Genomic DNA, 26,526 nt, shown 5'->3' on the forward strand with positions numbered 1-26,526 from the left:
AAATGAACAGGGACTAAAGACAAAGTAATAGGGTCTAAAGATAAAGGAAAATAATAGTTTTATTACAGAGTTTTTGGCGAAAGTGCTGAGTTCAGCCCTGCCAGTGGATGAGGCATGCCGGTGTTATGGAAAATATATATTTTTTATATATATTATTGAGAGGCAGGGGTTTTATCCTCGAGAGAAAAGGAAAGCGGACTGGAAGGATGTCCGATGCTGCAGCGAAATTCTCTTCTGTCAAAATTTTCTTCTATCCCTTTCTCAATTTCTATCTGTGAAAAATAAGTATAAGGTATAGGGTAGTAAAATAGTGTAGGAAAACCTTAGAAGTGTAAGATTGTGTAGGAAAAAATAAGTAAGGCAACTAGACAGAAAAACTCTTCAATTTTCTAACTTTGGGGGCTCTGAATGCAAACTGGGGGAAAAAAATCTTTCTTTGGGCTATTTGGGTAGTAAAAAAGCTCTTCTTCGAGCTTATGGGGAAGAAAAGTTTCCTATGGAAGCTTTTGACCTGGGGACAGCTGAAATGCTAAGTCCAAGCGGCAGGAGAAAGTAATTTCTCCCTGAGGCAAAAATGGGGGTGTAAGAAGTCAAAGTTTAAAGTTGGGAAGTTTTGGGAAAAGTTGGTCTTTCTCCTGGGGAAAAAAATCTTTCTCTTAAACTAAAAGCTTTTCTTGGAAAACTTGGGAACTCTCTAAAAGCCTTAATCTTTCTCAAAAGCTCTCTTAAACTTAAAAACTAAAGCCTTTAACTTTCAAAAGGGCAAAAATTAGAATCACCTGAAGATATTAGTATGGGAACCACCTGTGATTAGCTCTAAGGGGAAAAACAACAAACCTCTTAAGACAGCAAAACCTCTAAGTTCTGTTTTTCAAGCCTTAAAAATTGTCCCTGCAATGCAGGAGGCAGGGACAAGTTCCTAAAAACCTCTTCTAAGCTCTGTCTCTTCAAGCCAGTATAAGACAGTGGGTCAGAGTACCCTGAGGGAAATGCTTGGGAGAGTGTGGGTAAAGAGCTGCAGAGAGCCCAAAAGGGCAGGAAACTTTACCTGAGAAAAGCAAAAAAGCCAAGCTTTTCAGTTACAACCGAGCTGAGGCATCAAGGGTTTTGTTTCTGAGTTGAGCATTTCAGAATGAAAAGGTGCTCCTAATGGTCCTAATGCAAAGATCCCCTGAAGCAATGCAAACTGTTAGCTTTGTATCCTCTCTTCTGAGCAAAAACCCAGAGGGACTGGCCAGCTTCTCTGAGTTGGGGTGCATTTCAGGGATACTAGGGTTCCTGCAGTGGTAAACTTCCTGGAGCACAGAGCTGAGGCAGGAAGGTGCAGGACCCAGGGGAAGATTGCCAATGAACAAAACTAAAGCCAGTGGGAACGGCACAGTTGTCCACTTTCCTACAAGTCCTGGGTTGATAGGTCCACTGCTGCAAAAAAAGAAATCTGAGAAAAAAACTTTTCTATCAGAGAAAGGACCTTTCTGGGAAAACAGTAAAGCTGAACTGTGTCTGAAGCAGTCGTGCTGCTGAGTCAGAACGCTGTCTGGGGAAAGAGCCCAGCCAGGGCAGAACAGAACTATCCAGGAGTAAAGCTTTCTTTTCTGTCAGAGAAAACACCTCTTTGAGAAAAGCTTCGTTTCAACTGATTCCCGATGAGATGAGGGAGTGTAGCCCTGAGGGGTGATTGCCTCTGGAATAAGCTCTGTCCTTGAGCACCCAGACAAGCAAATGCAACCCACTGGGGGACTGGGCCAGGTGAAGGCCTGATGAAGTAAAACACCTGTCCTAGTGGGAGTTTAGAGATGGCAAAAACCTCCCTTGTTAGATTTTCAGTCTGTACGCAAACCACACAGACCCCGAAAACAGAAACAGACAAAAAACTCCTACCTTCAGTAGCAGGGAAAGCCGCCACTGTAGTGTCGGAAACTGTTTCTGGGGTAGAGGGGATAAACTGAGACCAAACTGGGAACTGTCTGGGAGAAAGACTCTGAAGAAACAGAGAAGGGACATAATCCTCCCCAGAAAATATATGACCTGAAAAAGCTGCTAGAATTTGAGGCAGATTCGCGGGGAGAAAATAAGCCCCTACCTCCAAAAGCAGCTAGCAGAGGTACAGAGCCGCAGACAGATACCTGAAGCTCTGCATCTGGGGGGGAAGGAACAAGCAAAATAAGAATAAAGTCAGTGGGAGAAAATCTCTGAAAGAGCTATGAAAAAACTCTTGTGAATGTTTTTCACTGACTGGCTATGGCTAAGACAAACACAAGCCCCGAGGAAAGTTGCTATCAGAAATTGCCCACCTCAATGCGCGCTAACGAGGCAGGTGCAGTTCTGATTTGGGGGCCAGTGTCAATTAAAGGAGAGACACCTGTTAAAGCCAGCTGAAGAGAGAATAGGAATCTCCCAATGTCCCATAATTGAAAATGTAAAATGCTTGTTCAAATCTCCCGTTGCAAAAGCAAAAAAACTTTGTTCAAACCTCCCGGGCAAGAATTTGTAAGCAAGTCTGGTAAAAGAAGCAGTTGACTCTCAGACCCGAAAAGAACTATGAGAAATGACTGATATAAGGAAAATGATATAAGGGACTGATATGGGACTGATATTATTATGGACTGATATAAGGGAAATGCATTCTGGGAAAGGTAGTTTTTCTGCTAAAGATAGCGACATTGCCCTGAAACACTTTTGTCAGCTCGAAAATACGTTCATGGTAAACTTAAAATACAGTTTTTAAAAGAATAAGGAGGAAAATCATCTAAGAGTTTTAAGTGTCAGTTCCAATGAAACATTGAAAGGATATGGAACTAGGCACTTCGCGGTTTGGGGGTTGGTAAAATGACTTATTTACCCTAATAGCTGTGCAAAGTTTTAACGGTAGTTGGATGACAGAAAGCTACCTATAAGATCAAACAAGCCACTTTAAAATCCTTAAGACAGCAAGAGAGAGCAGTTTATACACTGAACGTTGTCTTAGATATGAAAAAACTTATGTGAAATTAAAAGTTATTTACCTCTTGAACAAAGAACCTGCAATGAGTGATTCCTTTGCAAATCTAATTAAGGGGATAAGAAACAGGCATTCAAAAAAATGACTGCTTTATAGATGGGAAACAAACTTCAGAAAAGCTGTCTTACAAGAGTTGCTTCACCTGAAAGTTCCTTATAAGAAATCAATGCTAAATATCACAGCTGCTAATAACATCAGGAGTTAAAGCTAATGAAATGAAAATACTAAATCCTGGAAATGCTTTTTCTCAAAGTAAGCTAATGAAGGATATGTTTCATGAAAGAACATCTATGTTCTTGACTCCTTTTGAATAGTAACAGTTTTGGTGAAAATATTGGAACTAACAACAATCCAGTCAAAATGTTTCAATAAATTCAAGATGCTATTCCACAAAAGCAAGCTGCCATGCTTTGTGGTCCATATTAGAGTTCACGCCAATCTTCCTGGTCCTTTAGCTGAGGGTAATGAGAAATAGAAAGAACCCTGCTTGGGATTATGGAAGGGTACCGATCCTGTGTTAATATGGGGTCGAGAACATGTTTGTGTTTTTTCACAAGAGGAGAATGAAGCTCGGTCGTTACCGGAGCATTTCCTAAGGAGAGTAGAACTAAGAAAGGTCAGCTCCAATGACGTTCCTATAAAGGAACCAGAATGAAAGTGGCTCGATTAGTGTTTCTGAGGTTTTGTCACTGGTTGATGCAAGCAGTGAGGAAATAGAGTTCGGAGCTGTGCCACTTTTGGCTTTACTAGCTCCTTTGGAAAAATACTTTATATCACCTAATAGCTGTGCGGTATTTGGCAAAGACCTTACAGCAGCTAAATATGGTAATTTCACCCTCAGTATGAAATGAAGTTTTTTCGGTAGAGCAAACCAAGAGTACTGCTATAATAGAAATGTTTGTCTGAATTGAAGCACTTAGGGGAACTATTATGAATTTGGGTGAAGGGACAGCCTCTAGTTAAACACCGTCTACCGCTGACAGTGCATCTCTGCTGGGTTCCAGAACGGCTGAGAGAACTGGCAACTTTGGAGTGTGGCGTCATCCTGGGAAGGTTATAGTCCCCTAGCAACAAGTAACACAATTCTATAATGACAACATTCACTAAATCTCAGTATTGTATAGCAAAGCTGACTATAAACTCCAAACTTTAGAAATGATGTACATACTTCCTGTCTAGTTAAGAGAATCTGTCTAATAGAGATAGTACTAATAATTAAGAGTAAGAAATAGAAAAAGATGAAAATAAGATATGAGTTTGTAAAAATTATCTTGTTAGATCTGTGTTAAGAAATATTTAGGTGTTTGCTAAGTTAAATATATGCTAATGGTAGCCCTATATAAGTTTGTAAAATATATCTATAAAGTTCCTTTATGAATATAAGCTTGCAAGAAGTATCTAAGGTAGTCCTAAGACATGTAGTAATAAGCTTGTAAGAAGTGAAGATGCTAGTTGTAAATGTAAGTTTAAATAAGTACATAAGAAGTAATAAGAAATATATTTGCTAAAGTAGTTCTATAGTTTCCTTAAGGAGTATAAATAAGTAGATGTTAATACGTTATATGTGAGTTTGTAAAATGTAGATGTTGAATATGAATCTAAATGCTTTGCAAGGCAAAAGGTTACATGTGAATTTGTGAAAAAGTGTAAATGTTAAGTGTGAGTCTATTAATGTATATGCTGAAAAAACCTGAGATACAGAACTTAGTGTCCTAGCAGACTACAAAACAGGCAGTCTGAGCGGTTTTCAAAAGCTCCAGAAGCCGCTAAGAAGCTAAGAATGGCGGACGCGAGAACCAGCACAAGGCATCCGCAGCTGAGATTCATGGAAAATCAACGCAACACAGAAAAACCTAAGCTAACATCAAAAACAGTGCGGTTTAGAATACTACTGTACCTAAAAAGGTCTCTGGCTTGAGAATAAGTTCAGAGACACTTGTTTGAACAAAAATTGTTAACTGCAAAAAGTTTTGGTTGAAAACGTCTCTTCATATTTTGAAGTGTGAAAGCCTGATACCAGAATTTATTTGAACTTTTTGAACTTAAAATGAGATAAAACTACAAAAAGATTTTGGTTATGGATTTCTTCATATTTGGAAGACTCATACCAGAATTTATCATGTGAATTTTGGGACTTAAGAAATGAAATGAACAGTAGAGATTTCATTGCAATGGGACAATTTTGAGTTTATTCATAGTAATGACCTAGAACTGTTTGCTGGAATTGGGTTAAAAATGGAACTGTTTAAATGAAGAAATTTATTTTTACCTAGAATCAAGATGCAGTTTTGTGTATGCATATATGCTTTATTGGTGATTCATGAATTGTTTTGTGGAACTGTTTATGTAAAAATGAAATTACTTACAGAACTGGTTTTGTGTTACAAATGGAACTGTTTAAATGGAAAAGTTTGGGTTTTCTAACTAGGCTTGAGATTTTGCTTAAATTATAAAAAAAGGGGGAGAGTTAATATTCCTTAGTCTAATTTCAAAAATTGTTTGAGTGGATTAATGTCATGTTTTTGTTAGTAAGAAATGCAAATGGGGTATATTAAGAGACTACTTTTAAAGTGTAAAGAGTTTTATTAAGAAACTGCTTTTGGATGTTTTGCTAAGTTTTCAAAGTGTTAATGGTTAGATTGAGAAGATTGCTTTTCAATATGGGTTTGTAGGAATTGTATGAGTTTGGGTTCTTCTAACTAGGTTTGAGATTTTGTTTAAAAAATTATAAAGAAAAGGAGGAGTTATGAGGTTGAATTGTTTGCAGAAATTATATTTACCCTATTGATATTAATGCACCCTGGTTTTGTGGAGTTAAGGAGTATTTAAGTTTGATAGGAATACATCGAAGTTTTTCCTATGTTCTGTTAGCAAGAAAATTCAAATGATTGAGTTAAAGTTGTAAGACGGAGAAAATTGTTAACTATATTTAGCACCATATATGCTAATTCAAATGGTTCTGTTAAGAGTTTGCTTTGAGTTGTAAGATTGAGAGAATTGTGACTATGTATAGCAATATTTATGTTAACCTGTTAATGGTAATGATGAAGCTAAGGGATTCTTTAAGTTTGTAGTCACCTTAAGAGTTTTGGCTTAGAAAGGGCTTGAGGCAGCAAAGACTGCTGTAGTCACCTTGGACCTAATTCAAAAGAGAAATGCCATCTATATCATCCTCTACTCCCATACTGGGAGGTGTAACAGCTATGGAGATTGCTGTAAGCCATTATAGTTATTTTTTTATATATTAAGAAAGGGGGACCTGTGGGAGCCCGTTCTCGGGTTCCTCGTGGCTTTACCCAGCAGGTCCACATAGAGGATGATTAGACCACGGGCCTGAGTGCAGGTGTCTGAGATGGTCTGCACTTGCCTGTGCTGGGGGAGGAGATCTTTTGCTCCACCCCTTGGTGTCTCTATAAAAACCCTGGGGCAGAGACAGTCGGGGCCCGTTGGAATAGGTTCCAGGCCCTCTCGAGGCTATCCTTTATTTTCTATTTGTTTATCTCCACGATATTCTCCGCAATAAATCCTTCTATCTAATATTTCCTGCTGCTCGCACTCAAGAAAACTCTGGGGAACTGTGGGGGTGGTTGGGTAAACGCCCCACAGAGGAGGTGGTAATAGGGGGTGGATTGGGTGGGGGGAAGCCTGGGTGTTGGGAGAAGGGAGGACAGGGGAATCCGTGGCTGATATGTAAAATTAAATTAATTATAAAATAAAAATATTTGTTAAAAAGTAAAATAAAATGACCATACAGGTATCTCTGAACTGAGAACTTGGTGAGAGGCAAGGGGGAAGAAACATTTAGTTCAGATTTCAAAATAAATTCAACAGAAGGATGGTACTGGTTGTAAGAACAATTCAGTGCAAGCTTTCATTCCAAGCCAGTTCCTCTTTATTCTCCTGTTCTACTTTATATAAGTGCATTTTACTTTCAGGTCACTTTTGAAGAAAGAGAAAGCAATACATTTTCATGGAGAAATGGATTCAGAGCTCACGTGATTTCATTTTGTTAGGATTATTACCACAAAATCACACAGGCCTACTGCTTTTGTTGCTCATCATCTCCATATTGTCTGTGGCCTTGCTTGGCAACTCAGCAATGATCCACCTCATTCGTGTGGATCCCAAGCTCCACACCTCCATGTACTTTCTGCTCAGTCAGCTCTCTCTCATGGACCTGATGCATATCTCTACCACTGTTCCCGAGCTCGCATTCAACTTCCTCTCTGGCCAGAAAAGCATTACCTTACTGGGCTTTAGAGTGCAATCCTTTTTCTTTCTGAACATGGCAGGTACTGAGGGCTTGTTCCTGGCCTCCATGGTCTATGACCATTTCGTGGCCATCTGCCACCCTCTTTATTATCCTATTCCCATGAGCAAAATGATGTGTCTGCAGACGATCATAGGATCTTGGACACTGGGCTCCATTAACTCCTTATCACACACAGTCTATCTCCTTCACATTCCTTACTGCCATTCTAGGTCCATTAACCATTTCTTCTGGGATGTCCCTGCCATGTTGCCCCTGGCCTGTATGGACACTTGGGTTTATGAGTACATGGTATTTGTGAGTACAAGCCTGTTTCTTCTACTTCCTTTCCTTGGCATCACAGCTTCCTGTGGATGGGTCCTTTTTGCTGTCTTCCACATGCACTCAAAAGAGGGAAAGAAAAAGGCCTTCACTACATGTTCAACTCACTTAACTGTGGTGACATTTTACTATGCACCTTTTGTCTACACTTATCATTGTCCCAGGAGTCTCCGTTCCCCCACAGAAGATAAGATTCTGGCTGTCTTCTACACTATCCTCACCCCTATGCTCAACCCCATCATCTATAGCCTGAGGAATAAGGAGGTCCTGGAGGCCATGACAAGAGTCTCTGAGACATTCTCTTCCACAAAAACTTTGTCATTTCCTCTCTACTCATATTTCAGTCCCTGGAGAATGACAGAGTAGTGTTGCCTATTGGAAATGTAATGTGTCCCCTACACATGTCAAACCTTTCTGGTGAGTTATTACTGGTTAAGATTAAATAGTATGTTCATTATTACATAGTATAGCAATTATTCACATGTTTAAATCACAACATTATAGTCAATTATATCAATAACAGAAATTTGGCAATTACTATTCTAACATAATATGACACATTATACCTTATGAATGTATAAATATTACTGTAAAATGATATTGTATGCTGATATTGACTTGTTTCTACAAAATTAACATAATTAATTGCTTTGATTATATGTTTTGCTTTCATTTATTCATTATTAAAAGTTTATGTATGGGCTGGAGAGATGGCTCAGAGGTTAAGAGCACTGGCAGTTCTTCCAGAGGTCCTGAGTTCAATTCTCAGCAACCACATGGTGGCTCACAACCATCTACAATGAAATCTGGTGCCCTCTTCTGGCCTGCAGACAGAACACTCACTGTATACTAAATAAATAAATCTTTAAAAAAAAATTTCCCTTTAAAAATAAAAGTTTATGTATATTGAATATTTAAAAAAGATTGTCAGAATTTTTAATGATTATGATTTGTAAAAAAAATTCTGAGAATTGATCTATATCAAACTTTTAAAGTGACAATTAGTCTAATCTTTAATTTAGCAGTTGGGGTAAACTTCATTTTCTCATTCAATAAATAGACGGTGAGTTGTCACTTACTGCATGCTAGCCCATTACCTAACCAATGAGGTTACAGTGGTAAGTAGACAAACACCTACTGGAATTGAAGGATACATAAATTACAATAAATGAGACAGGCACACAGATAGACGTATAGTAGTTAGAGGACAAAAAGCAAATTTTCTGGACTGTAGGGGAAGATGGAAGGAACTTAAGTGAGTAGGACCAAGTGGGAGAAGCTGAGAGCATGGTATATAAGGAAAATGGAAGGAAATATAAGAAAAGCCTTGTTCAGCCTTGCTGCATGGGGGAGGGGCTTAGTACTGCCTCAACTGAATGTACCGGGCTCTGCTGACTCCCCATGGGAGGAGCCCTTACACTTTTGGAGGAGGGAATGGGGAGGGTGGGTCGAGGAGAACCTGGGGGAGAAGCAGAAGGAGGAATGAGACAGGGATCTATGGTTGGCATGTAAAAGGAATAAAAAAAATGTCTTTAGAAAAAGACTTAAAAAAAAAGAAAAGAAAAGCCAGACAAAAAAGATTCAAGAACAGGAAGATGCTGGAGTGTTCAGTGTCACTTCCTGCAGGGACAGGGACAGAAAAATCCAAGTTCAAGTCAGAGATGAAACAGGATCCAGATCTATCTGTGTCAGGAGACACTGGCAGGTACTGTGAGTAGAACTGGAGGCCAGTGGGTTTTTGGTGAGGAACAGCAGTCTGACTTCTGTGTGGATGAATTTCTCTAACCACAGGCCAAGGCAATGGGCTTCCCTCACATTTGCCAGCTGTGATGATTGTATTTGTATAACACTGCTTTCCATGTAAGTAGAAATGGGATCCAACTAGGTAAATGATTGAGATACTGAGAAATACCTGCCTATGGCCTTGAGTATAAACCCATCACAATAAAATATGTTCATCATGAATGTTAGCCCAAAAGAGAATTTGTTTTGTAAGTCAAACATGATTATCTATTTTCAACACATGTCACAGTCTTATTCTTTTCTCCTGTCTCCTTAATAACAGAATCCTAGCTCTTAGTATGCCCACCGTGTCTTTGTAGAGTGGGTTCATTTACCTTGTGCTACAGCAGCAGTAACAACAGCTGTAAATGCATGCAGCAGAAGCAGGTGCAGCAGAGGCTGGAGCCTCTGGAGAGGCAGCAGAAGCATGAGAAGCAGAAACAGCAGAAGCGGGAGCAACAGCAACAGATGTGGAAGTGGAAAGAGAGTCAGAAGCAACAGTTGAAGTGTTTCTGTGACCAGAGTTCTCCAGTGTGACCTCTGGTTCCTGGGGTCGGTACTTACTCTCTTCTTGAGCCTTTAAGGACAATTTGAGATGTATTATTTTTCATAAAAAGGGAATGTTACACTTTCATTCATTTTATCACTTGTCAATGCCATGGTCTTGATTTTAGTCCACAAATATCTGTGTATTCCTTTCAATTTTATCATTAGAGACCACTAACATTTTTTAACCTCTGCTTCATTTCTCCTTGAGTAAAAGACCCATGGTTTCATAAATCTCAAAAGCAGATATGACCAACTGGCTTTAAAAAAATCTACACTTTTTTAACTAACATATTTATTTCCAGCATGATGGGAAGACTATACAGAAAAGGTCAAAATATGTCCTCTCTAGTCTGCATGACCTGGTTGTTGAACAGCCAGATTGAGAGAATGTGACAATGAAGGGCTTCTAGAAGGAAAGGAACCTCTCTTTTCTGCAGTCCATTTACCCTTTCCCATAGCCTTTCACAATTGCCCATTGGGATCCTGGGATAGCAAGAGTGAAAGTGAACTCAAAATGCATGAACAAAGTGTGTCACCAGCTGCTGAGCTGCAAGTATGGAGTCTGTAGATGCCTTCTGGCTTCTCACTCCTTTTCCATGACTGTTACACCTGTGAGATGTAGACTAATGGCCTGCTCCAGCAATATTGTCTACTTTGAGTGGGAAACATTGTGAACAAAGCCTCAAGAATTCATTCAAAGCTCTGAAATGGTGCTACCCATCCATTTATGTCACAAAACAGTTGATAAAATTTCCACAAGGCTGACTCACATAGGTTACCCAAAAAACCATTCTACCTGCTAAATTGAAGAGGTGTGTTCTTGGGTCTTAGAGAGATCATTTGGTATTTAAGATTCCTTGAATTCGGTTCCTGAAACCCAGCAGGGGGCTCATATCTGTCTAAAACTCCAGTCCTAGGGGATCCAGTTCTTTCTTCTGTCCTCAGTGAATACTAGGCTTGCACAGGGTACACAGACATATATACAGGGAAATCATTCGCACACAAGCATGCACAACAGTAAAATCAAGTGGGAGTTTTACAAACTGACTCAATGCTACTTGGTAGATGATCATTCTCCTCTGCTTTTACATAATGTCTCTAGATTTCTGTCAGTCTTCAAAACTCAGTCAACATCAGAATTCAGGATCCTATTTTGGCATCAAATACCACATTTGCTCATTTTATATGCTACCTAAGGTTTAAAACAAATACAAAACTTGCCTAAATAATATAGCCTCCAAGGAGGATGAATTGGCGGTGGCATGCATGAAGTAGGTCTCTCTAGCAACATAGGCAATTCCAGATCCCTAGGCTGTTGGTGCTGGCTGGACTGGGAGCCTGAGAAACTGAGGTTGTGCTCCACACCAAATGCATGCCAAAAGCTCACAGGTCTGTGGAGGGGCCCCCACCCCACAATTCCCACAATGGTTCGGGCTGCCACTTGTCTGCTGTCTGGATGATATGGCAGCCTGGACCAGAGGGCTTGAGGTGATCTGTAGAGGGTGTAGAATAGTCTTGAGCCCCATGACCATAACTGTAAATAATGCCAAAGCCTCCCAGCACTGGTGTGATTGTGGGCTGCAGCTGATCTGACCATCTTTAGCCCTTCTGACACTGGAGCCTCCATCTAACCTGGGTGTGTTTCATTTTGCTTGCTGTCTGTCTCCCAGGGAGGTGGAAGCAGTGTGAGGTTTGATTTGTTGTCTAGTGCTCATCCACAATGCTAGCACAGGACCCACTGTACAGTAAGCACTTTAAACATGCACATCAGAAGTAGAACATGGTGGCCCGTGCCTTTGATCCTGCACTCAGAAGGCAGAGGCAGGTAGATGTCTGTGAGTTTGAGGCCTGTTTGTCTACTGAGTCCAGGATAGCCAGAGCCTCATAGTAAGACACAATCTCCAAAAACAAACAAACAAAGAAAAAGTGGGTTTGAGAGTTGTATTAGCAGTTGGGAGCACTGGCTGCTATTGTGGAGGATGAGGGTTCAGTTCCCAGCAACCATACAGAGGCTCAAACACACTCTTTCAGCCTCCTCAGGCACCAGGAACACATGCAGTGCTCACACATACCTGCAGGAAAAATACCCGTATACATAAAAAATGAAATAAACATTTAAAAGGGGGAAAAATTAAAATAAGATAAAAATGCCTTAGGAAATGGCTCAGCATGTAAAGAGTAAAGTAAATCAGCAGCTCTTCCAGATTCTTTTTTGAGCCAGGGATAACCTGGTGTTGAGAGATGATGACAGGTAGATAAATGGATGGATGGATGGATGGATGGATGGATGGATAGGTGGGTGGGTGGGTGGATGGATGGGTGGATTGAAGTGTGGATGGATGGATGGATAGATAGATAGATAGTAGATAGATGGATAGATAGACAGAATTATAGGCCTATTATACTGATGAACATATAAACACAAATTCTCAATAAAATACTTGCAAATAAAGTTCAGGATTACATTAAAAAAATCATCCACCGGGGTTCAAGTTGTCTTCACCTCAAACATGCAAGGATAATTCAACATACACAAATCAACATATTTACTGCACCACATAAAATGAGTAAAGGACAAAAACAATATGACCCTCTGAATATATGAAAAAAAAAAGCCTTTGTAAAACCCAGCTTTCATCAATGATAAAAGTCCTGGAGAATCTAGGGATATAGAGGATATAATTCAACATAGTAAAGTAGTTGTACAACAAGCCCACAGCATCATCATACTAAATAGAGAAAAACTCAGAGCTATTCCAAAAAGCAGGAAGAAGAAAAGGATATTCACTCCTTCCTCTCCTATTCAATATAGAACTTTAACTCTTAGCAAGAGCAATAAGACAACTGAAGGAGATAAAGGGGATACAATGGGAAAGGGAGAAGTCAAAATGTCCTTATTTGCAGATGATATGATTATAAACACATAAAACTAAAAATTTATCAGAAGTCTCTTAAGCCTGACAAATAGATTCATAAAAGTGAAAGATTGTAAAATGAACACACAAAAGTCAGTTGCCTTCCTGTATACCAATCACAAACATACTGACAAAGAAATCAGGGAAACAGTTCCACTCACAAAAGGCTTAAAAATGTATGACAAGACATTTTATATAAGCGCAAGATGTGTTCTGGAGGAGTTCGAGTCCAAATTCATGTGGCTCTTCCTGACACCCCACTCTCGAACAGGTACAGTCTGTTATTCTTCTCTTTTCTTTAAAGAGAACCCATTTTCTAACTCTTGGACCCTTTTTCATCATAGTTACTACCAGCCATGACATAACGATTTGAATTTCAAATCTACAATTATAGAGAGAGTCCAGATTGTTTTGTATCTGGGTTTCTAGCTAATCCTCTCCTAAGACTGGTATTTTATCCTATTATAGCCAGACCAAAAAAAGGCCACTAAAAGTCATCATGACTATGAGATCTACAGGTGACTCAGATGTGATTTTTGATTATTGTCACTCCTTCCTTTCACTCTCTAAGTGAGCCTTTTTCTCATGAGTATTAGTGAAGGGGGAATAAGACTGTGATGACTATTCTTGGTTTTCAACGTGACTGTATCTGGATTAACAAACAACAAAAAATAGAGGGCACACCTGTGGGAGAGGTCTGCTTATTTTGAAGTATGAATATCTAATTCTAGTTTAGATCTTTGAGGGATGAAGTCACAGCTTTAATTCAGATCTTTAATCCAGATATAATCTGGACCACTCCTTTAGTTGGAAGGACTTGGAAGAATGAAGCTCTTACTCTTTCTCTGTAGCATGCATGAATCTTCAAAGTTCTTATTAGTAAAAACAAATCTGGGCTGGTTATTGGGGTAAATGCTGGAAGATCAGAGAAGCAGAACAAGCCACAGGTACCTTACCTCACCATTTCCTCAGCTGATCTTGTTTCCTCAAGCTGGAAGCCTTTAAGTCCTCATCCAAATGGATCTCAGCTAAACTGATTCTTGAAATCCTAAAATCTTAAGGAGCTCAAGTTCCTGGTCCTCACGCCTTATATACCTTTCTGCTTTCTGGGATTAAAAGCTCACTTCCTGGGATTAAAGGCATGAGTAACCATGCCTGACTGTTTCTAGTGTGGCCTTCAACTCACAGAGATCCAGAGGGATTTCTGCCTCTGGAATGCTAGGATTAAAGGTGTGAGTGCCACCATTTTCTAGCCTCTGTATCTAGTGGCTGTTCTGCTCTCTAACCCTAGATAAGTTTATTAGGGTGCACAATATTTTGGGGAACACAATACCACATTTCCCCTTTTTGCCTAAAATTAAAAAAAAGTTTATAACTAATACAAGAAAAATTATCCAATAAGTATATACAATATATACAGTCAAGAATTACATTAACAATATCTAGTTTACCAACATTTGACAGATTCAGACAAAAAACTCCATTAATATATATTAACAATGTCCAGTCCAGTAACATTTGATAAACTCAGACAAAAAAATTCATTACTTATCCTATTTAAAACAAGTAGTTCCTTTTTAAAAGTGGATTCAAAAATTGACCTTTTTATCTTATCATATTCATATTCTCTCTTTTCTTTTCATAATAGATTCAGTAATCTACCTTTTTATCATTTTTATATCTTCCCCTTTTTCTTTTTAGAGTAGATTCAATGATCTACCAATTTATCCTATTATTTCTTCAATCTTTTCCTCAGAGTAGATTCAATGATATACCTCATATCTATATTCTCTTTTTCTCTTTCTTTCTTTCCTTCTTTCTTTCTTTCTTTCTTTCTTTCTTTCTTTTTTTTAGGCTTTGAGCAGCACCGTTAAGCTGAGATTCATTCTGCATGAGGGCTGAGAGGCATCCATTCTGAGGAAACAGGATCAGCTGAGGAACTGGCAAGGTGAGGTGGCTGTGGCTTGTTCTGCTTCTCTGATCTTCCAGTGGTCACCCTCAATACCTGGCTCCAGATTTGTTTTTATTAATAAGACCTTTTAAGATTTATATTACATATCACTGCTTGCTCTTAACTTGTTATCAAAACCATTCCTTGACTGGCATTAAAGCCTGCTTCTTTAAGATTCCAGCATATACTGCAGATCAACTGCACATCTACTGGATTCTTGAACTTTCCATTCACAGCCAGATATTGTTGTATTAGATAGAGCACTGCCTGTAAGCCATTCTAACAAATACCCTTTCCATAGAGAATCATTGTATTACTTCTAGAGAATGCTGGTTAAGACACCAGGCTTGTAGAGAGGACATGCTAGAGCAGTTAGGGTCTCATAACAGTCTCAGCTCACTTACAAATTCCCAATAGTCACCTAAACTGTAGCCTTCCCCAGGTGTTTGCTCACTTCAGAGAACTCAAACCTCCTCCTCGATGATCACGACCAAATACCTTGGCATGCTTTATTTTTCATATTATTGGGTATAGATATGAGGAGAGTAACTGCCAATTTTAGGCAGTGTTTATAAAGTGAGTGTTCAACTCCCCATGGGTGAATTACTGAAAAAATTCTTATGAAGCAGAGAGAAATGTCTAGCTTTGGAAGGAGGAGGTGCTGAATGACTTACCCTGTGTCACAGGAGAGACTCCTGCAAAGGAAACCACAGCTTCTGCTCAGTTCATGGAGAACTAATTAGCAAAGAGGCAAAGGCTTTGCCCCATGACATCAGCAGACCCTTTGCTGGGCATTCTATTATATCCTTGACAGCTCTTGGAATCCCCAGTGATGTCACTAGTGTTGTAGCAACACTGACTGCCTTGAGGTCATTTGTTCAGTGACCACAAGCTTGGCCTCTAGACATGCTGTCTGGACGTAGAAGTCTGTTTGGCAGAGGGAATGGACAGCATGGAGAGACCAGAGTGAGGCAGAAGGAATCTGGTCCAAGGTCTCCCTGGAAAACATGGAAAAAATGGTCCTGGGGAAGAGGTAGTGAGTTTTGTAAGGGACTGGGGAGCTTTCTGGATGTGGTGGGCTTCAGCTTTCCAGAGCGAGGGCTCAAGAACTGGGAACTTCTTGGAAGGAGGCACAGAAGAATTAATGAGATTTCTGTACCATAACTGTGTTTTACAGCCACTGGAGTCCTTTATTTATGTGGCAGTGATAACAGGGAAAGGAGAGTACCCTGGAACACCCTGAAGTTCTCGTACATGACATCATAGCCACTAGCAGGGCAGGAGCCCCCAAGTGCTGCTGTCTTCCAGTGACCCCTGAGGTTTCTGAATTACCAGCTGTTGATATCACACAGGTCTCCAGTTCAGCCGGAAAGCTGTTAGATTCAGTGGACCTGGACTGAGACTGTCACCTTCTTGCCAGCTGTGGGTGTCCTGGAGTGTCAGAGAGGATGGCTTTGTGAATCTGGTGACTATGTTTTAGCCCTGCATGGCTTTTCCATTAACATGAGACTCTGAAGCCAAGAGCAAGGGACTTGGGCCTCCTTATACTACCCAAGTGATCATAACAGTTGCAATTTTCTCCATGCATCTGAAAGCACATGGCTGAGGGCTCTGTAGCCAAGATGCATCCTCTACAGTGTAAGTAAGCCTGAAGAGGTTGTCCACTGGGTCCCCTTGTGTAGGGAGACATTCTGAGACATTCACCTCCCTATAGAGAGATGGAAAACTGACATCCACAAAGGAGAGACTCAAGTTTGGGCTTTCAGAACCTGCCTGGGCAAAGACTCATCTGTCAGTCACTTTGTGCATTTTTCAGTGTGTCAGAATTAACTGAGATGAGGTAGTGTGTAGGGCAGGTGTTGTGCTTTGATGTCTAGAATTGGGTATTACTGAGATAGCTCACCTTGTCTAGCATGACTTGTTAGTGTGATATAACATCTGAAAGGACACAGTTTTCCTCACATCACTCAATTGTTCTGGGGCCCACCAAGTACGCTTCTGAGGCCACAGTCTAGACTTCTGGTGAATTTTCAATCCAGACCAAACAGGGTGCTAGTTCTTCATTTCAGGACTGTCAGTAAATTCCAAAGTGTGGCTCTGGGAAAGGTCTATGGTAAAGGACCCCTAATAACCTGTCCTCTTGTGCCCTTTGCCTACCTCTCTCATGCTCTGATGGATGTTGTAATTTAAGCTGGCTGTGTCACCTTTCCTAAGGGCATGTGCATTGTCACAGGAGGCTCCAATCAAAGCATTTGTTTGTGTTGCTCTAGGGGTATTACCACTGCAGTTACACACTACATATTATTACCATGACTATGACACATTTGATTTTCTGTAAATGCCTTTGTATATCTGTATGGAGCCTCTCACTAGCCATTCATCTTTCCTCAAACCCCAGTGCAGGAATGGAGCCTTACACTTGTGGGAGTGTTTGGTCTTACAACTGAGGGCTCCCTGGAGAACTCTGGTTCTTAGTATCCCCAGGCAGACATGTCACAAGTTGATAACATTTTGGTATTTCATGAAGGCTAGAATGTATTCTGCTGATGATTCGGGGTAATTTTCCTCATTGTTTATGGGACTTATCTTTGTTCTGACAGGACACCCACAATCTCCCACCACATCTGCATACTGTAACAGCCTTGAGGATTCTCCATAATGTGCTTGTTTACATCTGGAGACTGATCTTTCCTCCCCACTATCCTGACCTAATACCCTAGCAACCTTAATTTCTCATATTATTAATTAGAGATCTGAAGAAGTGATGAGCCATTTCGCCATATGTATTTGGAATAGAGACTTCTAATTCCCGTACTTGAAGTAGTCAAAATATTCTAATGAAGCAGAGAGAGAATTATCCCTGGCTTTGTAAATACAATGTACTAAAGTTCTTTCCTTATGTTACTGGAAAGGCTCCTGAGAAGGGCAACATGGCTTTTTGTGCATTGCAGAAGAGCTAGTTAGTAGGTAGGTGAGGTCTGTGGAGGTGACCCTAGTACTCCTTTCTCTAGAAATTCTATCTTATCCTGTAGAGACCTTGATATTCTCTGTGATGTTACCAGTGTTGTGGCAACACCACATGCCTGTGGGGTATTCGTTCAGTGCCTATAGACATGTTAGCAAGACTGAGCTGGCTGCTTGGGAGAGAGAATAGAGAACATGGAGTGACCAGAGGAAGGCAGAAGGAAGCTGGCCTTTGGTCTTAGTGTAAAGTCTGGAGAAAGAAATGGTTTTGGAGAAGGCATAGTGAGTCCTGATCAGGGGATTGGGAGCTTCATGGAGGAGGTGAAATTAAGCTGGGCCATCCAGTATGGGGCTCAGCATCTGGGAGATTCTGGGAAACAATGGGCCAATCCTGCTTCACCTGGCTTCTTAAGAACAGACCTAGATTCAAGATTCTCTGATGGTGAGTTTAGGAGAGCCATGAATTATTCAGGCTGCAGCTGCCTTTCTGGGATCTCCTTCATTTCATTCAGACTGGCAAAGAGGGGCAGGAGGAACAGATGGACTAATGATCTGTCCCTCTCTGGTTAGGGTGTTGCTGTACTTCATCCTAGTGGATTCCTACAATTTCCATGGGAATCTGATGCCAATAAGAAGGGAGAGAAACTCCCCTGGCCATCTACCATAACCTCAGACAGTCAGAAGCTTTGGTCCTGGGGAAGTGTGATCAGGACTTGGTGCTGCTAAGTTCTAGGGACAACAGGACTTATCTTCATCACATCACATATGAGCTCACACTGTCCTTCTAATCTACATGGCTGGGCTAACTTATGATTTCCAGAATCAGGGGACTGCATTTGGGATGGAGACACATACCTAGCCATGGTGCTTGATACTGTAGCAGGGACATTTGGAGTAGCTGTTGGCTGCCAGCAGCTTTGACCTTCCTTGCATTGTTGTGGTGGAAAAGTTCCCATCAGAGGTCCTGCCCCTTACTACAGAGGCTAGATCCCAATACAAGCCTGAGTCAGTCATCTGCCTGCCAGAGATTATATTCTAAAGAAATGGAGGAGTCCATTCTGCTTGATGGTTTGGGGAAGGTTCCATCCCATTTTCAGAATTATACATGTTGCAAGTTTCTGAAGAAGCACCAGGCACATGGTCCAATGCCAGTGTTCCTGGTGACACACACTGCAGTGCCCATGCTCATCATGGTGGTGTCAATTGGTTAAAATCTTAAGGCAAGTCCACGTAGTTAAAAGGGAGGTTTATTTTGTGGGGTAACTTACAAGTGAAGAGATAGGTTACAGGGTCTGGGAAAGGTGAAGCATAGTCTGGCAGTGTTCTTGGGAGAACTCTGCTCAGTCTACCTGGAGCATTCAGGGTACAGGAACCAAGAGAGCCAGCCCATCTGGATCTCGGGTCTTCAGGGGTCCTCTCTCGGCTCCACCTTGTAGGTGTGACAGTTACCTAAGCCTCATTGAGGGTGGTACTTCCAGATCAAAGCTGGAACAGCTATCGACTACAGGTGTAATCTCAGGAATAGAATTCATATATTGGTGCCGTTGTCTGAAATCTCAATTGTATAACCCCAGGGAAATTTCAAATCTAAATGAATCATTTTGCTTTGAAAGCAATAGGAGGCATTTAGCTGTTGCTGACAATGAAGACCACACAATAGTCATCCCAGTTCTTTCTGTGTTAGGAAGGAGTTTGTTTCCCTCACATCACAGGATGTATGGAGTAAGCAATACAAGGTCTGGAAGTGTTCAAGTCAAAATTCACATGGACTAATTATCTGTCCCTCTCTGGTTAGGGTGTTGCTGTACTTCATCCTAGTGGATTCCTACAATTTCCATGGGAATCTGATGCCAATAAGAAGGGAGGGAAACTCCCCTGGCCATCTACCATAACCTCAGACAGTCAGATGACCTGAGACCCCATCCTCTTTATTACAGGTCCAATGTGCTGTTGTTTTAGGCCTTTCTTCTTTTTCTTTAAAGAGCACCCATTTTTTACCTATGGACACTTTTTTCTTAACCACAGTTACTATCAATCAAAACAAATTATTTGAATTCCAAATCTTCAATTATAGAGAAAGACCAGATTCTTTAAGTACAGAGTTTCTAGCTGCTCTCCTCTTACTCAAAAAACCACAGACTGGTATTTCATCTTATTTCAGCCTTGCATGGCCATAAAGAGGCCACTGAAAGTCATCATGACCATGAAATCTCCAGCTGATTCCCATGTACCTGTTGATTATTGCCACTCCTTCCTTTCAATCTCTGATAGAGCCATTTGCTCAAGAATGTTAGTAGATAGGATTAAGACTTTGATGGCTATTTTTAGATGTCAACATGATGACATCTGGGAATAATATAACCCCAAGACGGAGGGAACACCTGTAGTCTATTTCTGCTTAGTTAAAGTAGGAAGAACTACTTTATTGTGGAACTTTGAGGAATGAAGTCACACCTTTAATTCAGATCTTTAATCTAGATGTAATCTGAACCATTCTTTCTGCTGGAAGCCTATAGAAGGACATGGAAGAAGGAAGCATTTACTCTTTCTCTGCTTGCTCTCACCTTGTTAGCACATCCATTCTTTCACTGACATTAGAGTCTATTTAAGGTTACAGCATAATATCAGAGACAGCTGAAACATCCAGTGTTTAAGACAAAGAAACTACTGGATTCTTGAACTTCCCATTCATTTCCAGCCATTGTTGGATTAGCTAGAGTACAGGCTGTAAGCCATTCTAACAAATCCCCTTTTAAAATAAACATTTATTTTTATAACTTATGTTACTCTAGAGGCCTGATAATACACCAGGCACGAAGAGAGGACATTTTAGAGCAGTTTGGGTCTCATAACAGTCTCAGCTCACTTACAAATTCTCAATGGCCATCTTCCCTTAACCTCAGCATTCCTCAGGTGTTTGCTCACTTCATAGAACTCAACACTCCTCTTCCACATCATCATGATCTAATTCCTTGGCATACTTTATTTCTCATATTATTGAGTATGGATGTTAAGGAGAGGAAGGTCCATTCTTGGGCAGTGCTTATAAAGTGAGTGTTCAACTCTCCACGGGTAAAGTAGTGAAAAGATTCTAAGGAAACAGAAACAATTTCCCAGCATCAGAAAGAGGAGGTACTGAATGGCTTCACCTGTGTCACAGGAGAGACTCCTGGAAAAAAATCTCAGCTTCTGGTCAGTTCAGGGAGAATTTATTAGCCAGGAGGCAAAGGCTGTTCCGTGTGACATCAGGAGTCCCTTCTCTGGAAATTCTATTGTATCCTGGAGAGCAGAGCTCTTGGAATCCCCTGTGATGTCAATAGTGTTGTAGCAACACCAAGTGCCTTTAGGATGTTTGTTCAATGCCTATACAGTTTGCCTATAGACATGTTGTCAAGACTTAGGCATCTACTTGGGAGAGAATGAATTTTGTGTGATACCAGAGAAAGGCAGAAGGAAGCTGACCCTAGGTCTCACTGGAAAGAATGGAGAAATCAATAGTCCTGGGGAAGATGCAGTGAGTTCAGAAAAGGGTCTGCAGAGCATTTGGATGTGATGGGCTTGAGCCTGCCAGGGTTAATCAGGAACTGGTAGCTTCTGAGAAGCAATAGACCTATCCAGCTTCTCTGGTTCATGATGGTTAATATGATATAGTCAGGAATTGACAAGGCTGTAGCCTTTGTGCTGGGGACCCTCTGCTCTCACTCTGAGTGGGGAAGGAGGCACAGAGGAATGTTTAGATTTCAGTACCATCATTGCACTTCACTCCCACTGGAGTTCTTAGGTTGTGTGCCAGCAATAACAGGAACAGGAGAGTGCCCTGGCAAAGCCTGAGCTTGTCTTAGCTTACATCGTAGACTCTAGCAGGGCTGAGGCACCAAGTGCTGCTGTCTTTCAGTGACCCTCTAAGATTATGACTTCCCAGCTGTGGGTGGCACACAGGTCTCCAGTTCAGCCTGAGAACTGTTAGATTCAGTGGATTTGGAATGACACTGTCCCCTTCTTACAGGATCTAGGTGTCCTGGGCTGCCAGTGAAGATGGCTTTGTGAATCTGTTGACTATATTCCACCGCGGCATGGCTTTTCCATTAACATAATACTCTGAAGCATCATCCAAGTGATTTGGGCATCCCTATACTACATGAGTGCTTGTGAGAGTAGCAATTATCTCCAGGATTATGTACAGGAAAGGACATGGCTGAGGGCTCTGAAGCTTGTACATCTTCTGTAGCTGTGAATAAGCCTTAGGAGGCTGTCCCCTAGGTCACCCTGTGCAGGGAGACAGGGGAAGCCAGGTAACTTCTGAGACACCCATCTCCCTATGGAAAGATGCGAGAACTGATATCCATAGAGGGAGAGACTCAAGTCTAGTCTTTCAGAAACAGCTAGGGCAAAGTTTCATCTGTCAGTCACTTCCTGATTACTCTTTAGTGTGTCAGGATTGACTGAGATGAGGTAGTGTGTAGGGCAGGTGGTGTCCATTGATTTCTAGAATTGGTGATTACTGAGATACCTAACCTTGCCTAACATGTTTGTCAGTATGATATAACATCTGAATGGACATAGTTTACCCCACATCACTCATTTCTTCTGGGGTCCACCAAGTACACTTCTGAAGCCACAGTCTAGACTTCTGGTGAATTTTCAATCCAGGCTGAACATGGTGCTAGTTCTTCATTTCAGGACTGTCAGTAAATTCAAATGTGTGAAATGTGGCTCTGGGAAAGGTCTATGGTGAAGGACCCCTAAAAATATGTCCTCTTGTGCCCTTTGCCTGCCTCTCTCATGCTCTGATGGATATTGTAATTTAAGCTGGCTGTGTCCCCTTTCCTAAGGGCATGTGCATTGTCACAGGTGGCTCCAGTCAAGGAATTTGGCTTTCATGTAGCTCTAGGTGAAGTACCACTGCAGTGACACACTACATACTATCCCCATGACTATGACACATTTGATTTTCTGTAAATGCCATTGCATATCTGTGTGTGGCCTCTCAATAGTCATTCATCTTTCTTCAAACTTTAATGCAGGAATGGCCCATCATTCTTAATGGGAGTTTTTACTCTTGTGTCTGAGGGCTCCCCTGGGGAACCCTGGTTCTTGTATCTCCAGCCTGACATGTCACTAGTTAATCACACTTTTGGTAGCTATGATGGCTGGAATGAATTCTACTGAAGGTGAGGGGTAATTTTCATCAATTACGGAAGTTATCTTTGTTCTGACAAGAACCCCACAATCTCCCACCACACTAACAGCCTTGTGCATCCTCCACAAGGTGCTTGTTGCATTCAGGGGACTGAACTTTCCTCTCTACCATCCTTACTTAGTTGCCTAGAAACTTTTTTTCTTGTGTTATTGACTAGAGGTTTCACAAGTTGGATGAGCCATTTCCTGGGATGTGTTTAGAAGTGAGTCTTCAACTTCCTGTCCATGATGTAGTGAACATATTACAATATAGCAAAAAGAGATCTCTGGGTTTGTAATGAGGAGGTGATGAAGGTCTTCCCTTACATTTTTCGGAAGGCTCCTGGGAAGGGCAGTATGGCTTCCAGTAAATTGCAGAAGATATAGTTTGTAGGGAGGTGAGGGCTACTGCTCATGAACCCAATAGTTCCTTCTCGGGGCGAGATATTGTGTTCTGGAGAGCCCTTGGCATTCTCTTGATATCACCAGTGTTGTGGGAACACCAGGTGACTGTGGGTTGTTCTTTCACTGCCCATAGACATGTCAGCAAGACTGAGAAGGCTGCTTGGGAGAGAGAATGGAGAACATGGGGGGACCTGAGAGAGGCAGACGGAAGCTGGGCTTTAGTCTCAGTATAAAACATTGAGAAATAAATGGTTGGGGAGGGAACAGTGAGTCCTAGGAGGGGGTGGGAGCTTTCTGGAGGAGGTGCAGCTTGAGCAGGGCCTTCCAGTAGTGGGGCTCAGCATCTGTGAATTTCTGGTAAGCAATGGACTTATCCTGCTTCTCTGGGTTCCCTAAGAGCAGACCCAGAGTCAACAATTTCTGATGGCTAGTTTGGGAGAGCCATGAATATTCAAACCTGAAGTGGCTTTTCTGTGAGATCCTTAATCTCATTCTGAGTGGAAAGGAAGGCCAGCATGAGCAAAGTGGTAACTAATTAGGTGTCCTTCTCTGGGTAGGGTGTTGCTGCACTTCATCCTAGTGGATTCTCTCAGTTTCCATGGGAATCTGATGCCAATAAGAAGGGAGGGAAACTCCCTTGATCATCCATCAAAGTCTCAGACTTTCAGATACTTTGGTCCCTGATACATGTGATGAGGACTTAGTACTGCTATGCTCTAGGGACAATAGGACTTACCTGCACCACATCAGATATGAAGTGACACTGTCCTCCAAATCTACATGGCTGGGCTATCTTATGCCTTCCAGGGCTGGGGGACTGCATTAGAGAGGGAGGCACATGCGTAGCCATGGTGGTTGAGGACAGATACATAGCTCATTGGTACTAGTTTGAGGATAATTGACATACTCGGGGCCCTCAGTGGGTCCCTAGCATTTCCTCTTCCTGGAGCTTCCTCTTGGGACTAGCATGGATTCTCCTGCCCCTATGCCATTCAGGTGTACAAGTTCACTTTGCTTTATCTTCCTGCAGGGACTACTGGGAAGGCACCAACTCAAACCTCCACCTCCACTGAGCAGGAGCATCAGATGACAAAGTTACCGAAACTCACCCTTCAGCTACAGAGTATAACATACGAGCAAATTGAACTGCATGGGATCCTGGCCAGTTATACAGACAAGGATTTGCAGAACAGGTAGTCATTATGTGCACTTCTCTGCTGACCATCTTGATCCTACAGTGTGTAGCTAAGCTTTCCTGAGGAACCGGTGGCTGAACCTCCAGGGTGTCCTGGTGCCTAAACTAATTTTCCTGAGTGCACAGAATTTGGAACCTGGGTAGGTGTGAGATGGAGACATAGGCTATTCTTATTCATCCAAATGAATAGCAGACCATGTGGCCTGAATCACAGTCTGAGGATAGGGACGTTAGTGTGTTAGTTCTCAATATGCATTTCAAGAGGCCTTGGCAGGTGTTGGCTTGTGGGAGATGCTAGGTTTTGTGAGTTTGTAGTGAGTCTTTGTAGTTGACCAACAGATGATTGATTATGTGCTGAAGGCTCCTGGCAGAAGTGGAGGGGCCTGGTCTCATTCATCCATCTCAGTTTGTGGCTGGAAGGCCTGATGTTTATCACCGATTCTCCCTTTTCCTCCTCCTTATACTTTGAGGCAATTCCACCTACCTGCATTTCATGGGCATCCTGACTGTATGTGGTGTGTTTGTTTGTGTAGGAAGTAATAGCCTGAAGCTTTTCTTGGCTCCTCCTTATACTCTGAGACAGAGAAAACTCTCTGTATTACATGTGCATTCTGAGTATATGTGGGGTGTGTGTGTGTGTGTGTGTGTGTGTGTGTGTGTGTGTGTGTGTGTATGTGTTAATGTGTGTGTTTTAGAGGGCATGAGGGTATGTGTGTGTACTCCTTGGAGTCTAGGTTCTGTGACACAGCCTGAGGATTTGCCATTTTCACATTTTCCATGGGATGCTAGTGATAACACCAGGGAGATTCATCTTGGCCTCTGTTCTCACTTTGGTGAAACTTTGAAATCCCTTGTGGAGTTTATAAAGCCTTCCTGAAGTTGAGACTCCTCCCTGGAAATACTCAATGTATGCTCTGGTCCTCTGTGTAGCAATAGGCAGCCATACATGAGAATCCCTGTGGTAAAGACGAAAAATGTCACTATAGGTTTCCGGTGGCACCAGATATGTGGCACAGACTCCTTGGAAGTTCTTAGGTAGATAATCTATAGCTCCAAGTTCACTGAGGGTGCTCATGCAGCCCTGGATAACTCTCTTGAACAACCTTCTTCTTCTGTCCTGAGGACATGATAGGAAGTTTAATAAGCACCAGGAGGTCCCAGTGTATACGTGTCAGGCTGTAGCTTCCATGGGGCTGAGGAGTCCAGAACATAGCCTGATTCCATATGATCCTTGTGGCCTGTGTTCATGGGGTCCTTTTCTCCAGGGGCCATGCCCTACTACAGGCTGAATTCTTTTGGGATGCTAAAAACGGAGCATAAGCAGGTGATGTCAGACTTGCAGAAATTGCCCATGGAGATCAGTAACGGTGTGAACAAGGTCAAACAGCTGGTTGAGGAGAATGTATGTGCGGGATTTATCTTGGGAGGGACTGATTCTACCATCTTTCTCTTTCACCCAAAGTGAGGGCTCTGGTTCTTGCCTGTGTGCCTCTTAACAAGCAGTCTGACATGTGGTCCTTGGCTTTGTGCCAATTGAACTCAGTTTTGCTAAGTGTGAAAAGACACTGAGTCCCTCCAAGAGATGTCCTGTCACCCTTGGGAGACCCTTAATAGAAAAATGGTTTGCACCATGAAGAGTGTCAGGTATCCTAGGACCTCTGGAGCTCTGACCAGGGCTTCACAAAGCTGGTTTCCATGGTAGCCATAGACAGAACTGATTCTGGTTGGGGCTTTTTCCCTCCTTTTGAGAGTGTTTGCCCTCTACCTGCTGCTGCTTTCCCAATATCATGAACAGTTAAGAACAGGTGTGGACTGCACGCTGTTCTCAGAGGCACCGGATCCCTTTTGGCATCAGGGTTTTCAGAAGTAGTTTGAATCTTTCTGGAATTTGGTTATTCTCTGGATTTGGCCTGCATCTAAGTGATGCTGGCTTGGCTACTGAGAGCTCCATTTGTGGGCTCTCTGGGCATCTGGGACTTTTCAGCACTGGTGGTA

The 26,526-nt window shown here is 41.7% G+C and overlaps 1 protein-coding gene and 1 long non-coding RNA gene across 13 annotated transcripts in view; one reads left to right on the forward strand and one right to left on the reverse strand.

Moving 5' to 3' along the window:
- Positions 1–26,526, reverse strand: part of LOC131901313 (uncharacterized) — a 126,155-nt gene that overhangs the window by 77,801 nt on the left and 21,828 nt on the right. For 2 of the 12 annotated variants that reach the window (XR_009376489.1, XR_009376495.1), the window contains one exon: positions 20,711–20,844. The exons of 6 other annotated variants lie outside the window; for them this stretch is intronic. This is a non-coding gene — a long non-coding RNA (uncharacterized LOC131901313). Of the gene's footprint in view, positions 1–20,710; positions 20,845–23,211; positions 23,496–26,526 lie in introns of those variants that run through there. 4 more of the 12 variants (XR_009376480.1, XR_009376490.1, XR_009376477.1 and 1 more) reach the window with 2 other exon arrangements.
- On the forward strand, positions 6,881–7,985 carry LOC131901306 (olfactory receptor 2L13-like). The gene has a single exon (XM_059252505.1). It carries the CDS (start codon positions 6,972–6,974, stop codon positions 7,956–7,958), a length of 987 nt encoding a protein of 328 aa, XP_059108488.1. The 5' UTR covers positions 6,881–6,971; the 3' UTR covers positions 7,959–7,985.

Source organism: Peromyscus eremicus, unplaced genomic scaffold (assembly GCF_949786415.1).
Source record: "Peromyscus eremicus unplaced genomic scaffold, PerEre_H2_v1 PerEre#2#unplaced_71, whole genome shotgun sequence".
Classification (NCBI taxonomy): domain Eukaryota; kingdom Metazoa; phylum Chordata; class Mammalia; order Rodentia; family Cricetidae; genus Peromyscus; species Peromyscus eremicus.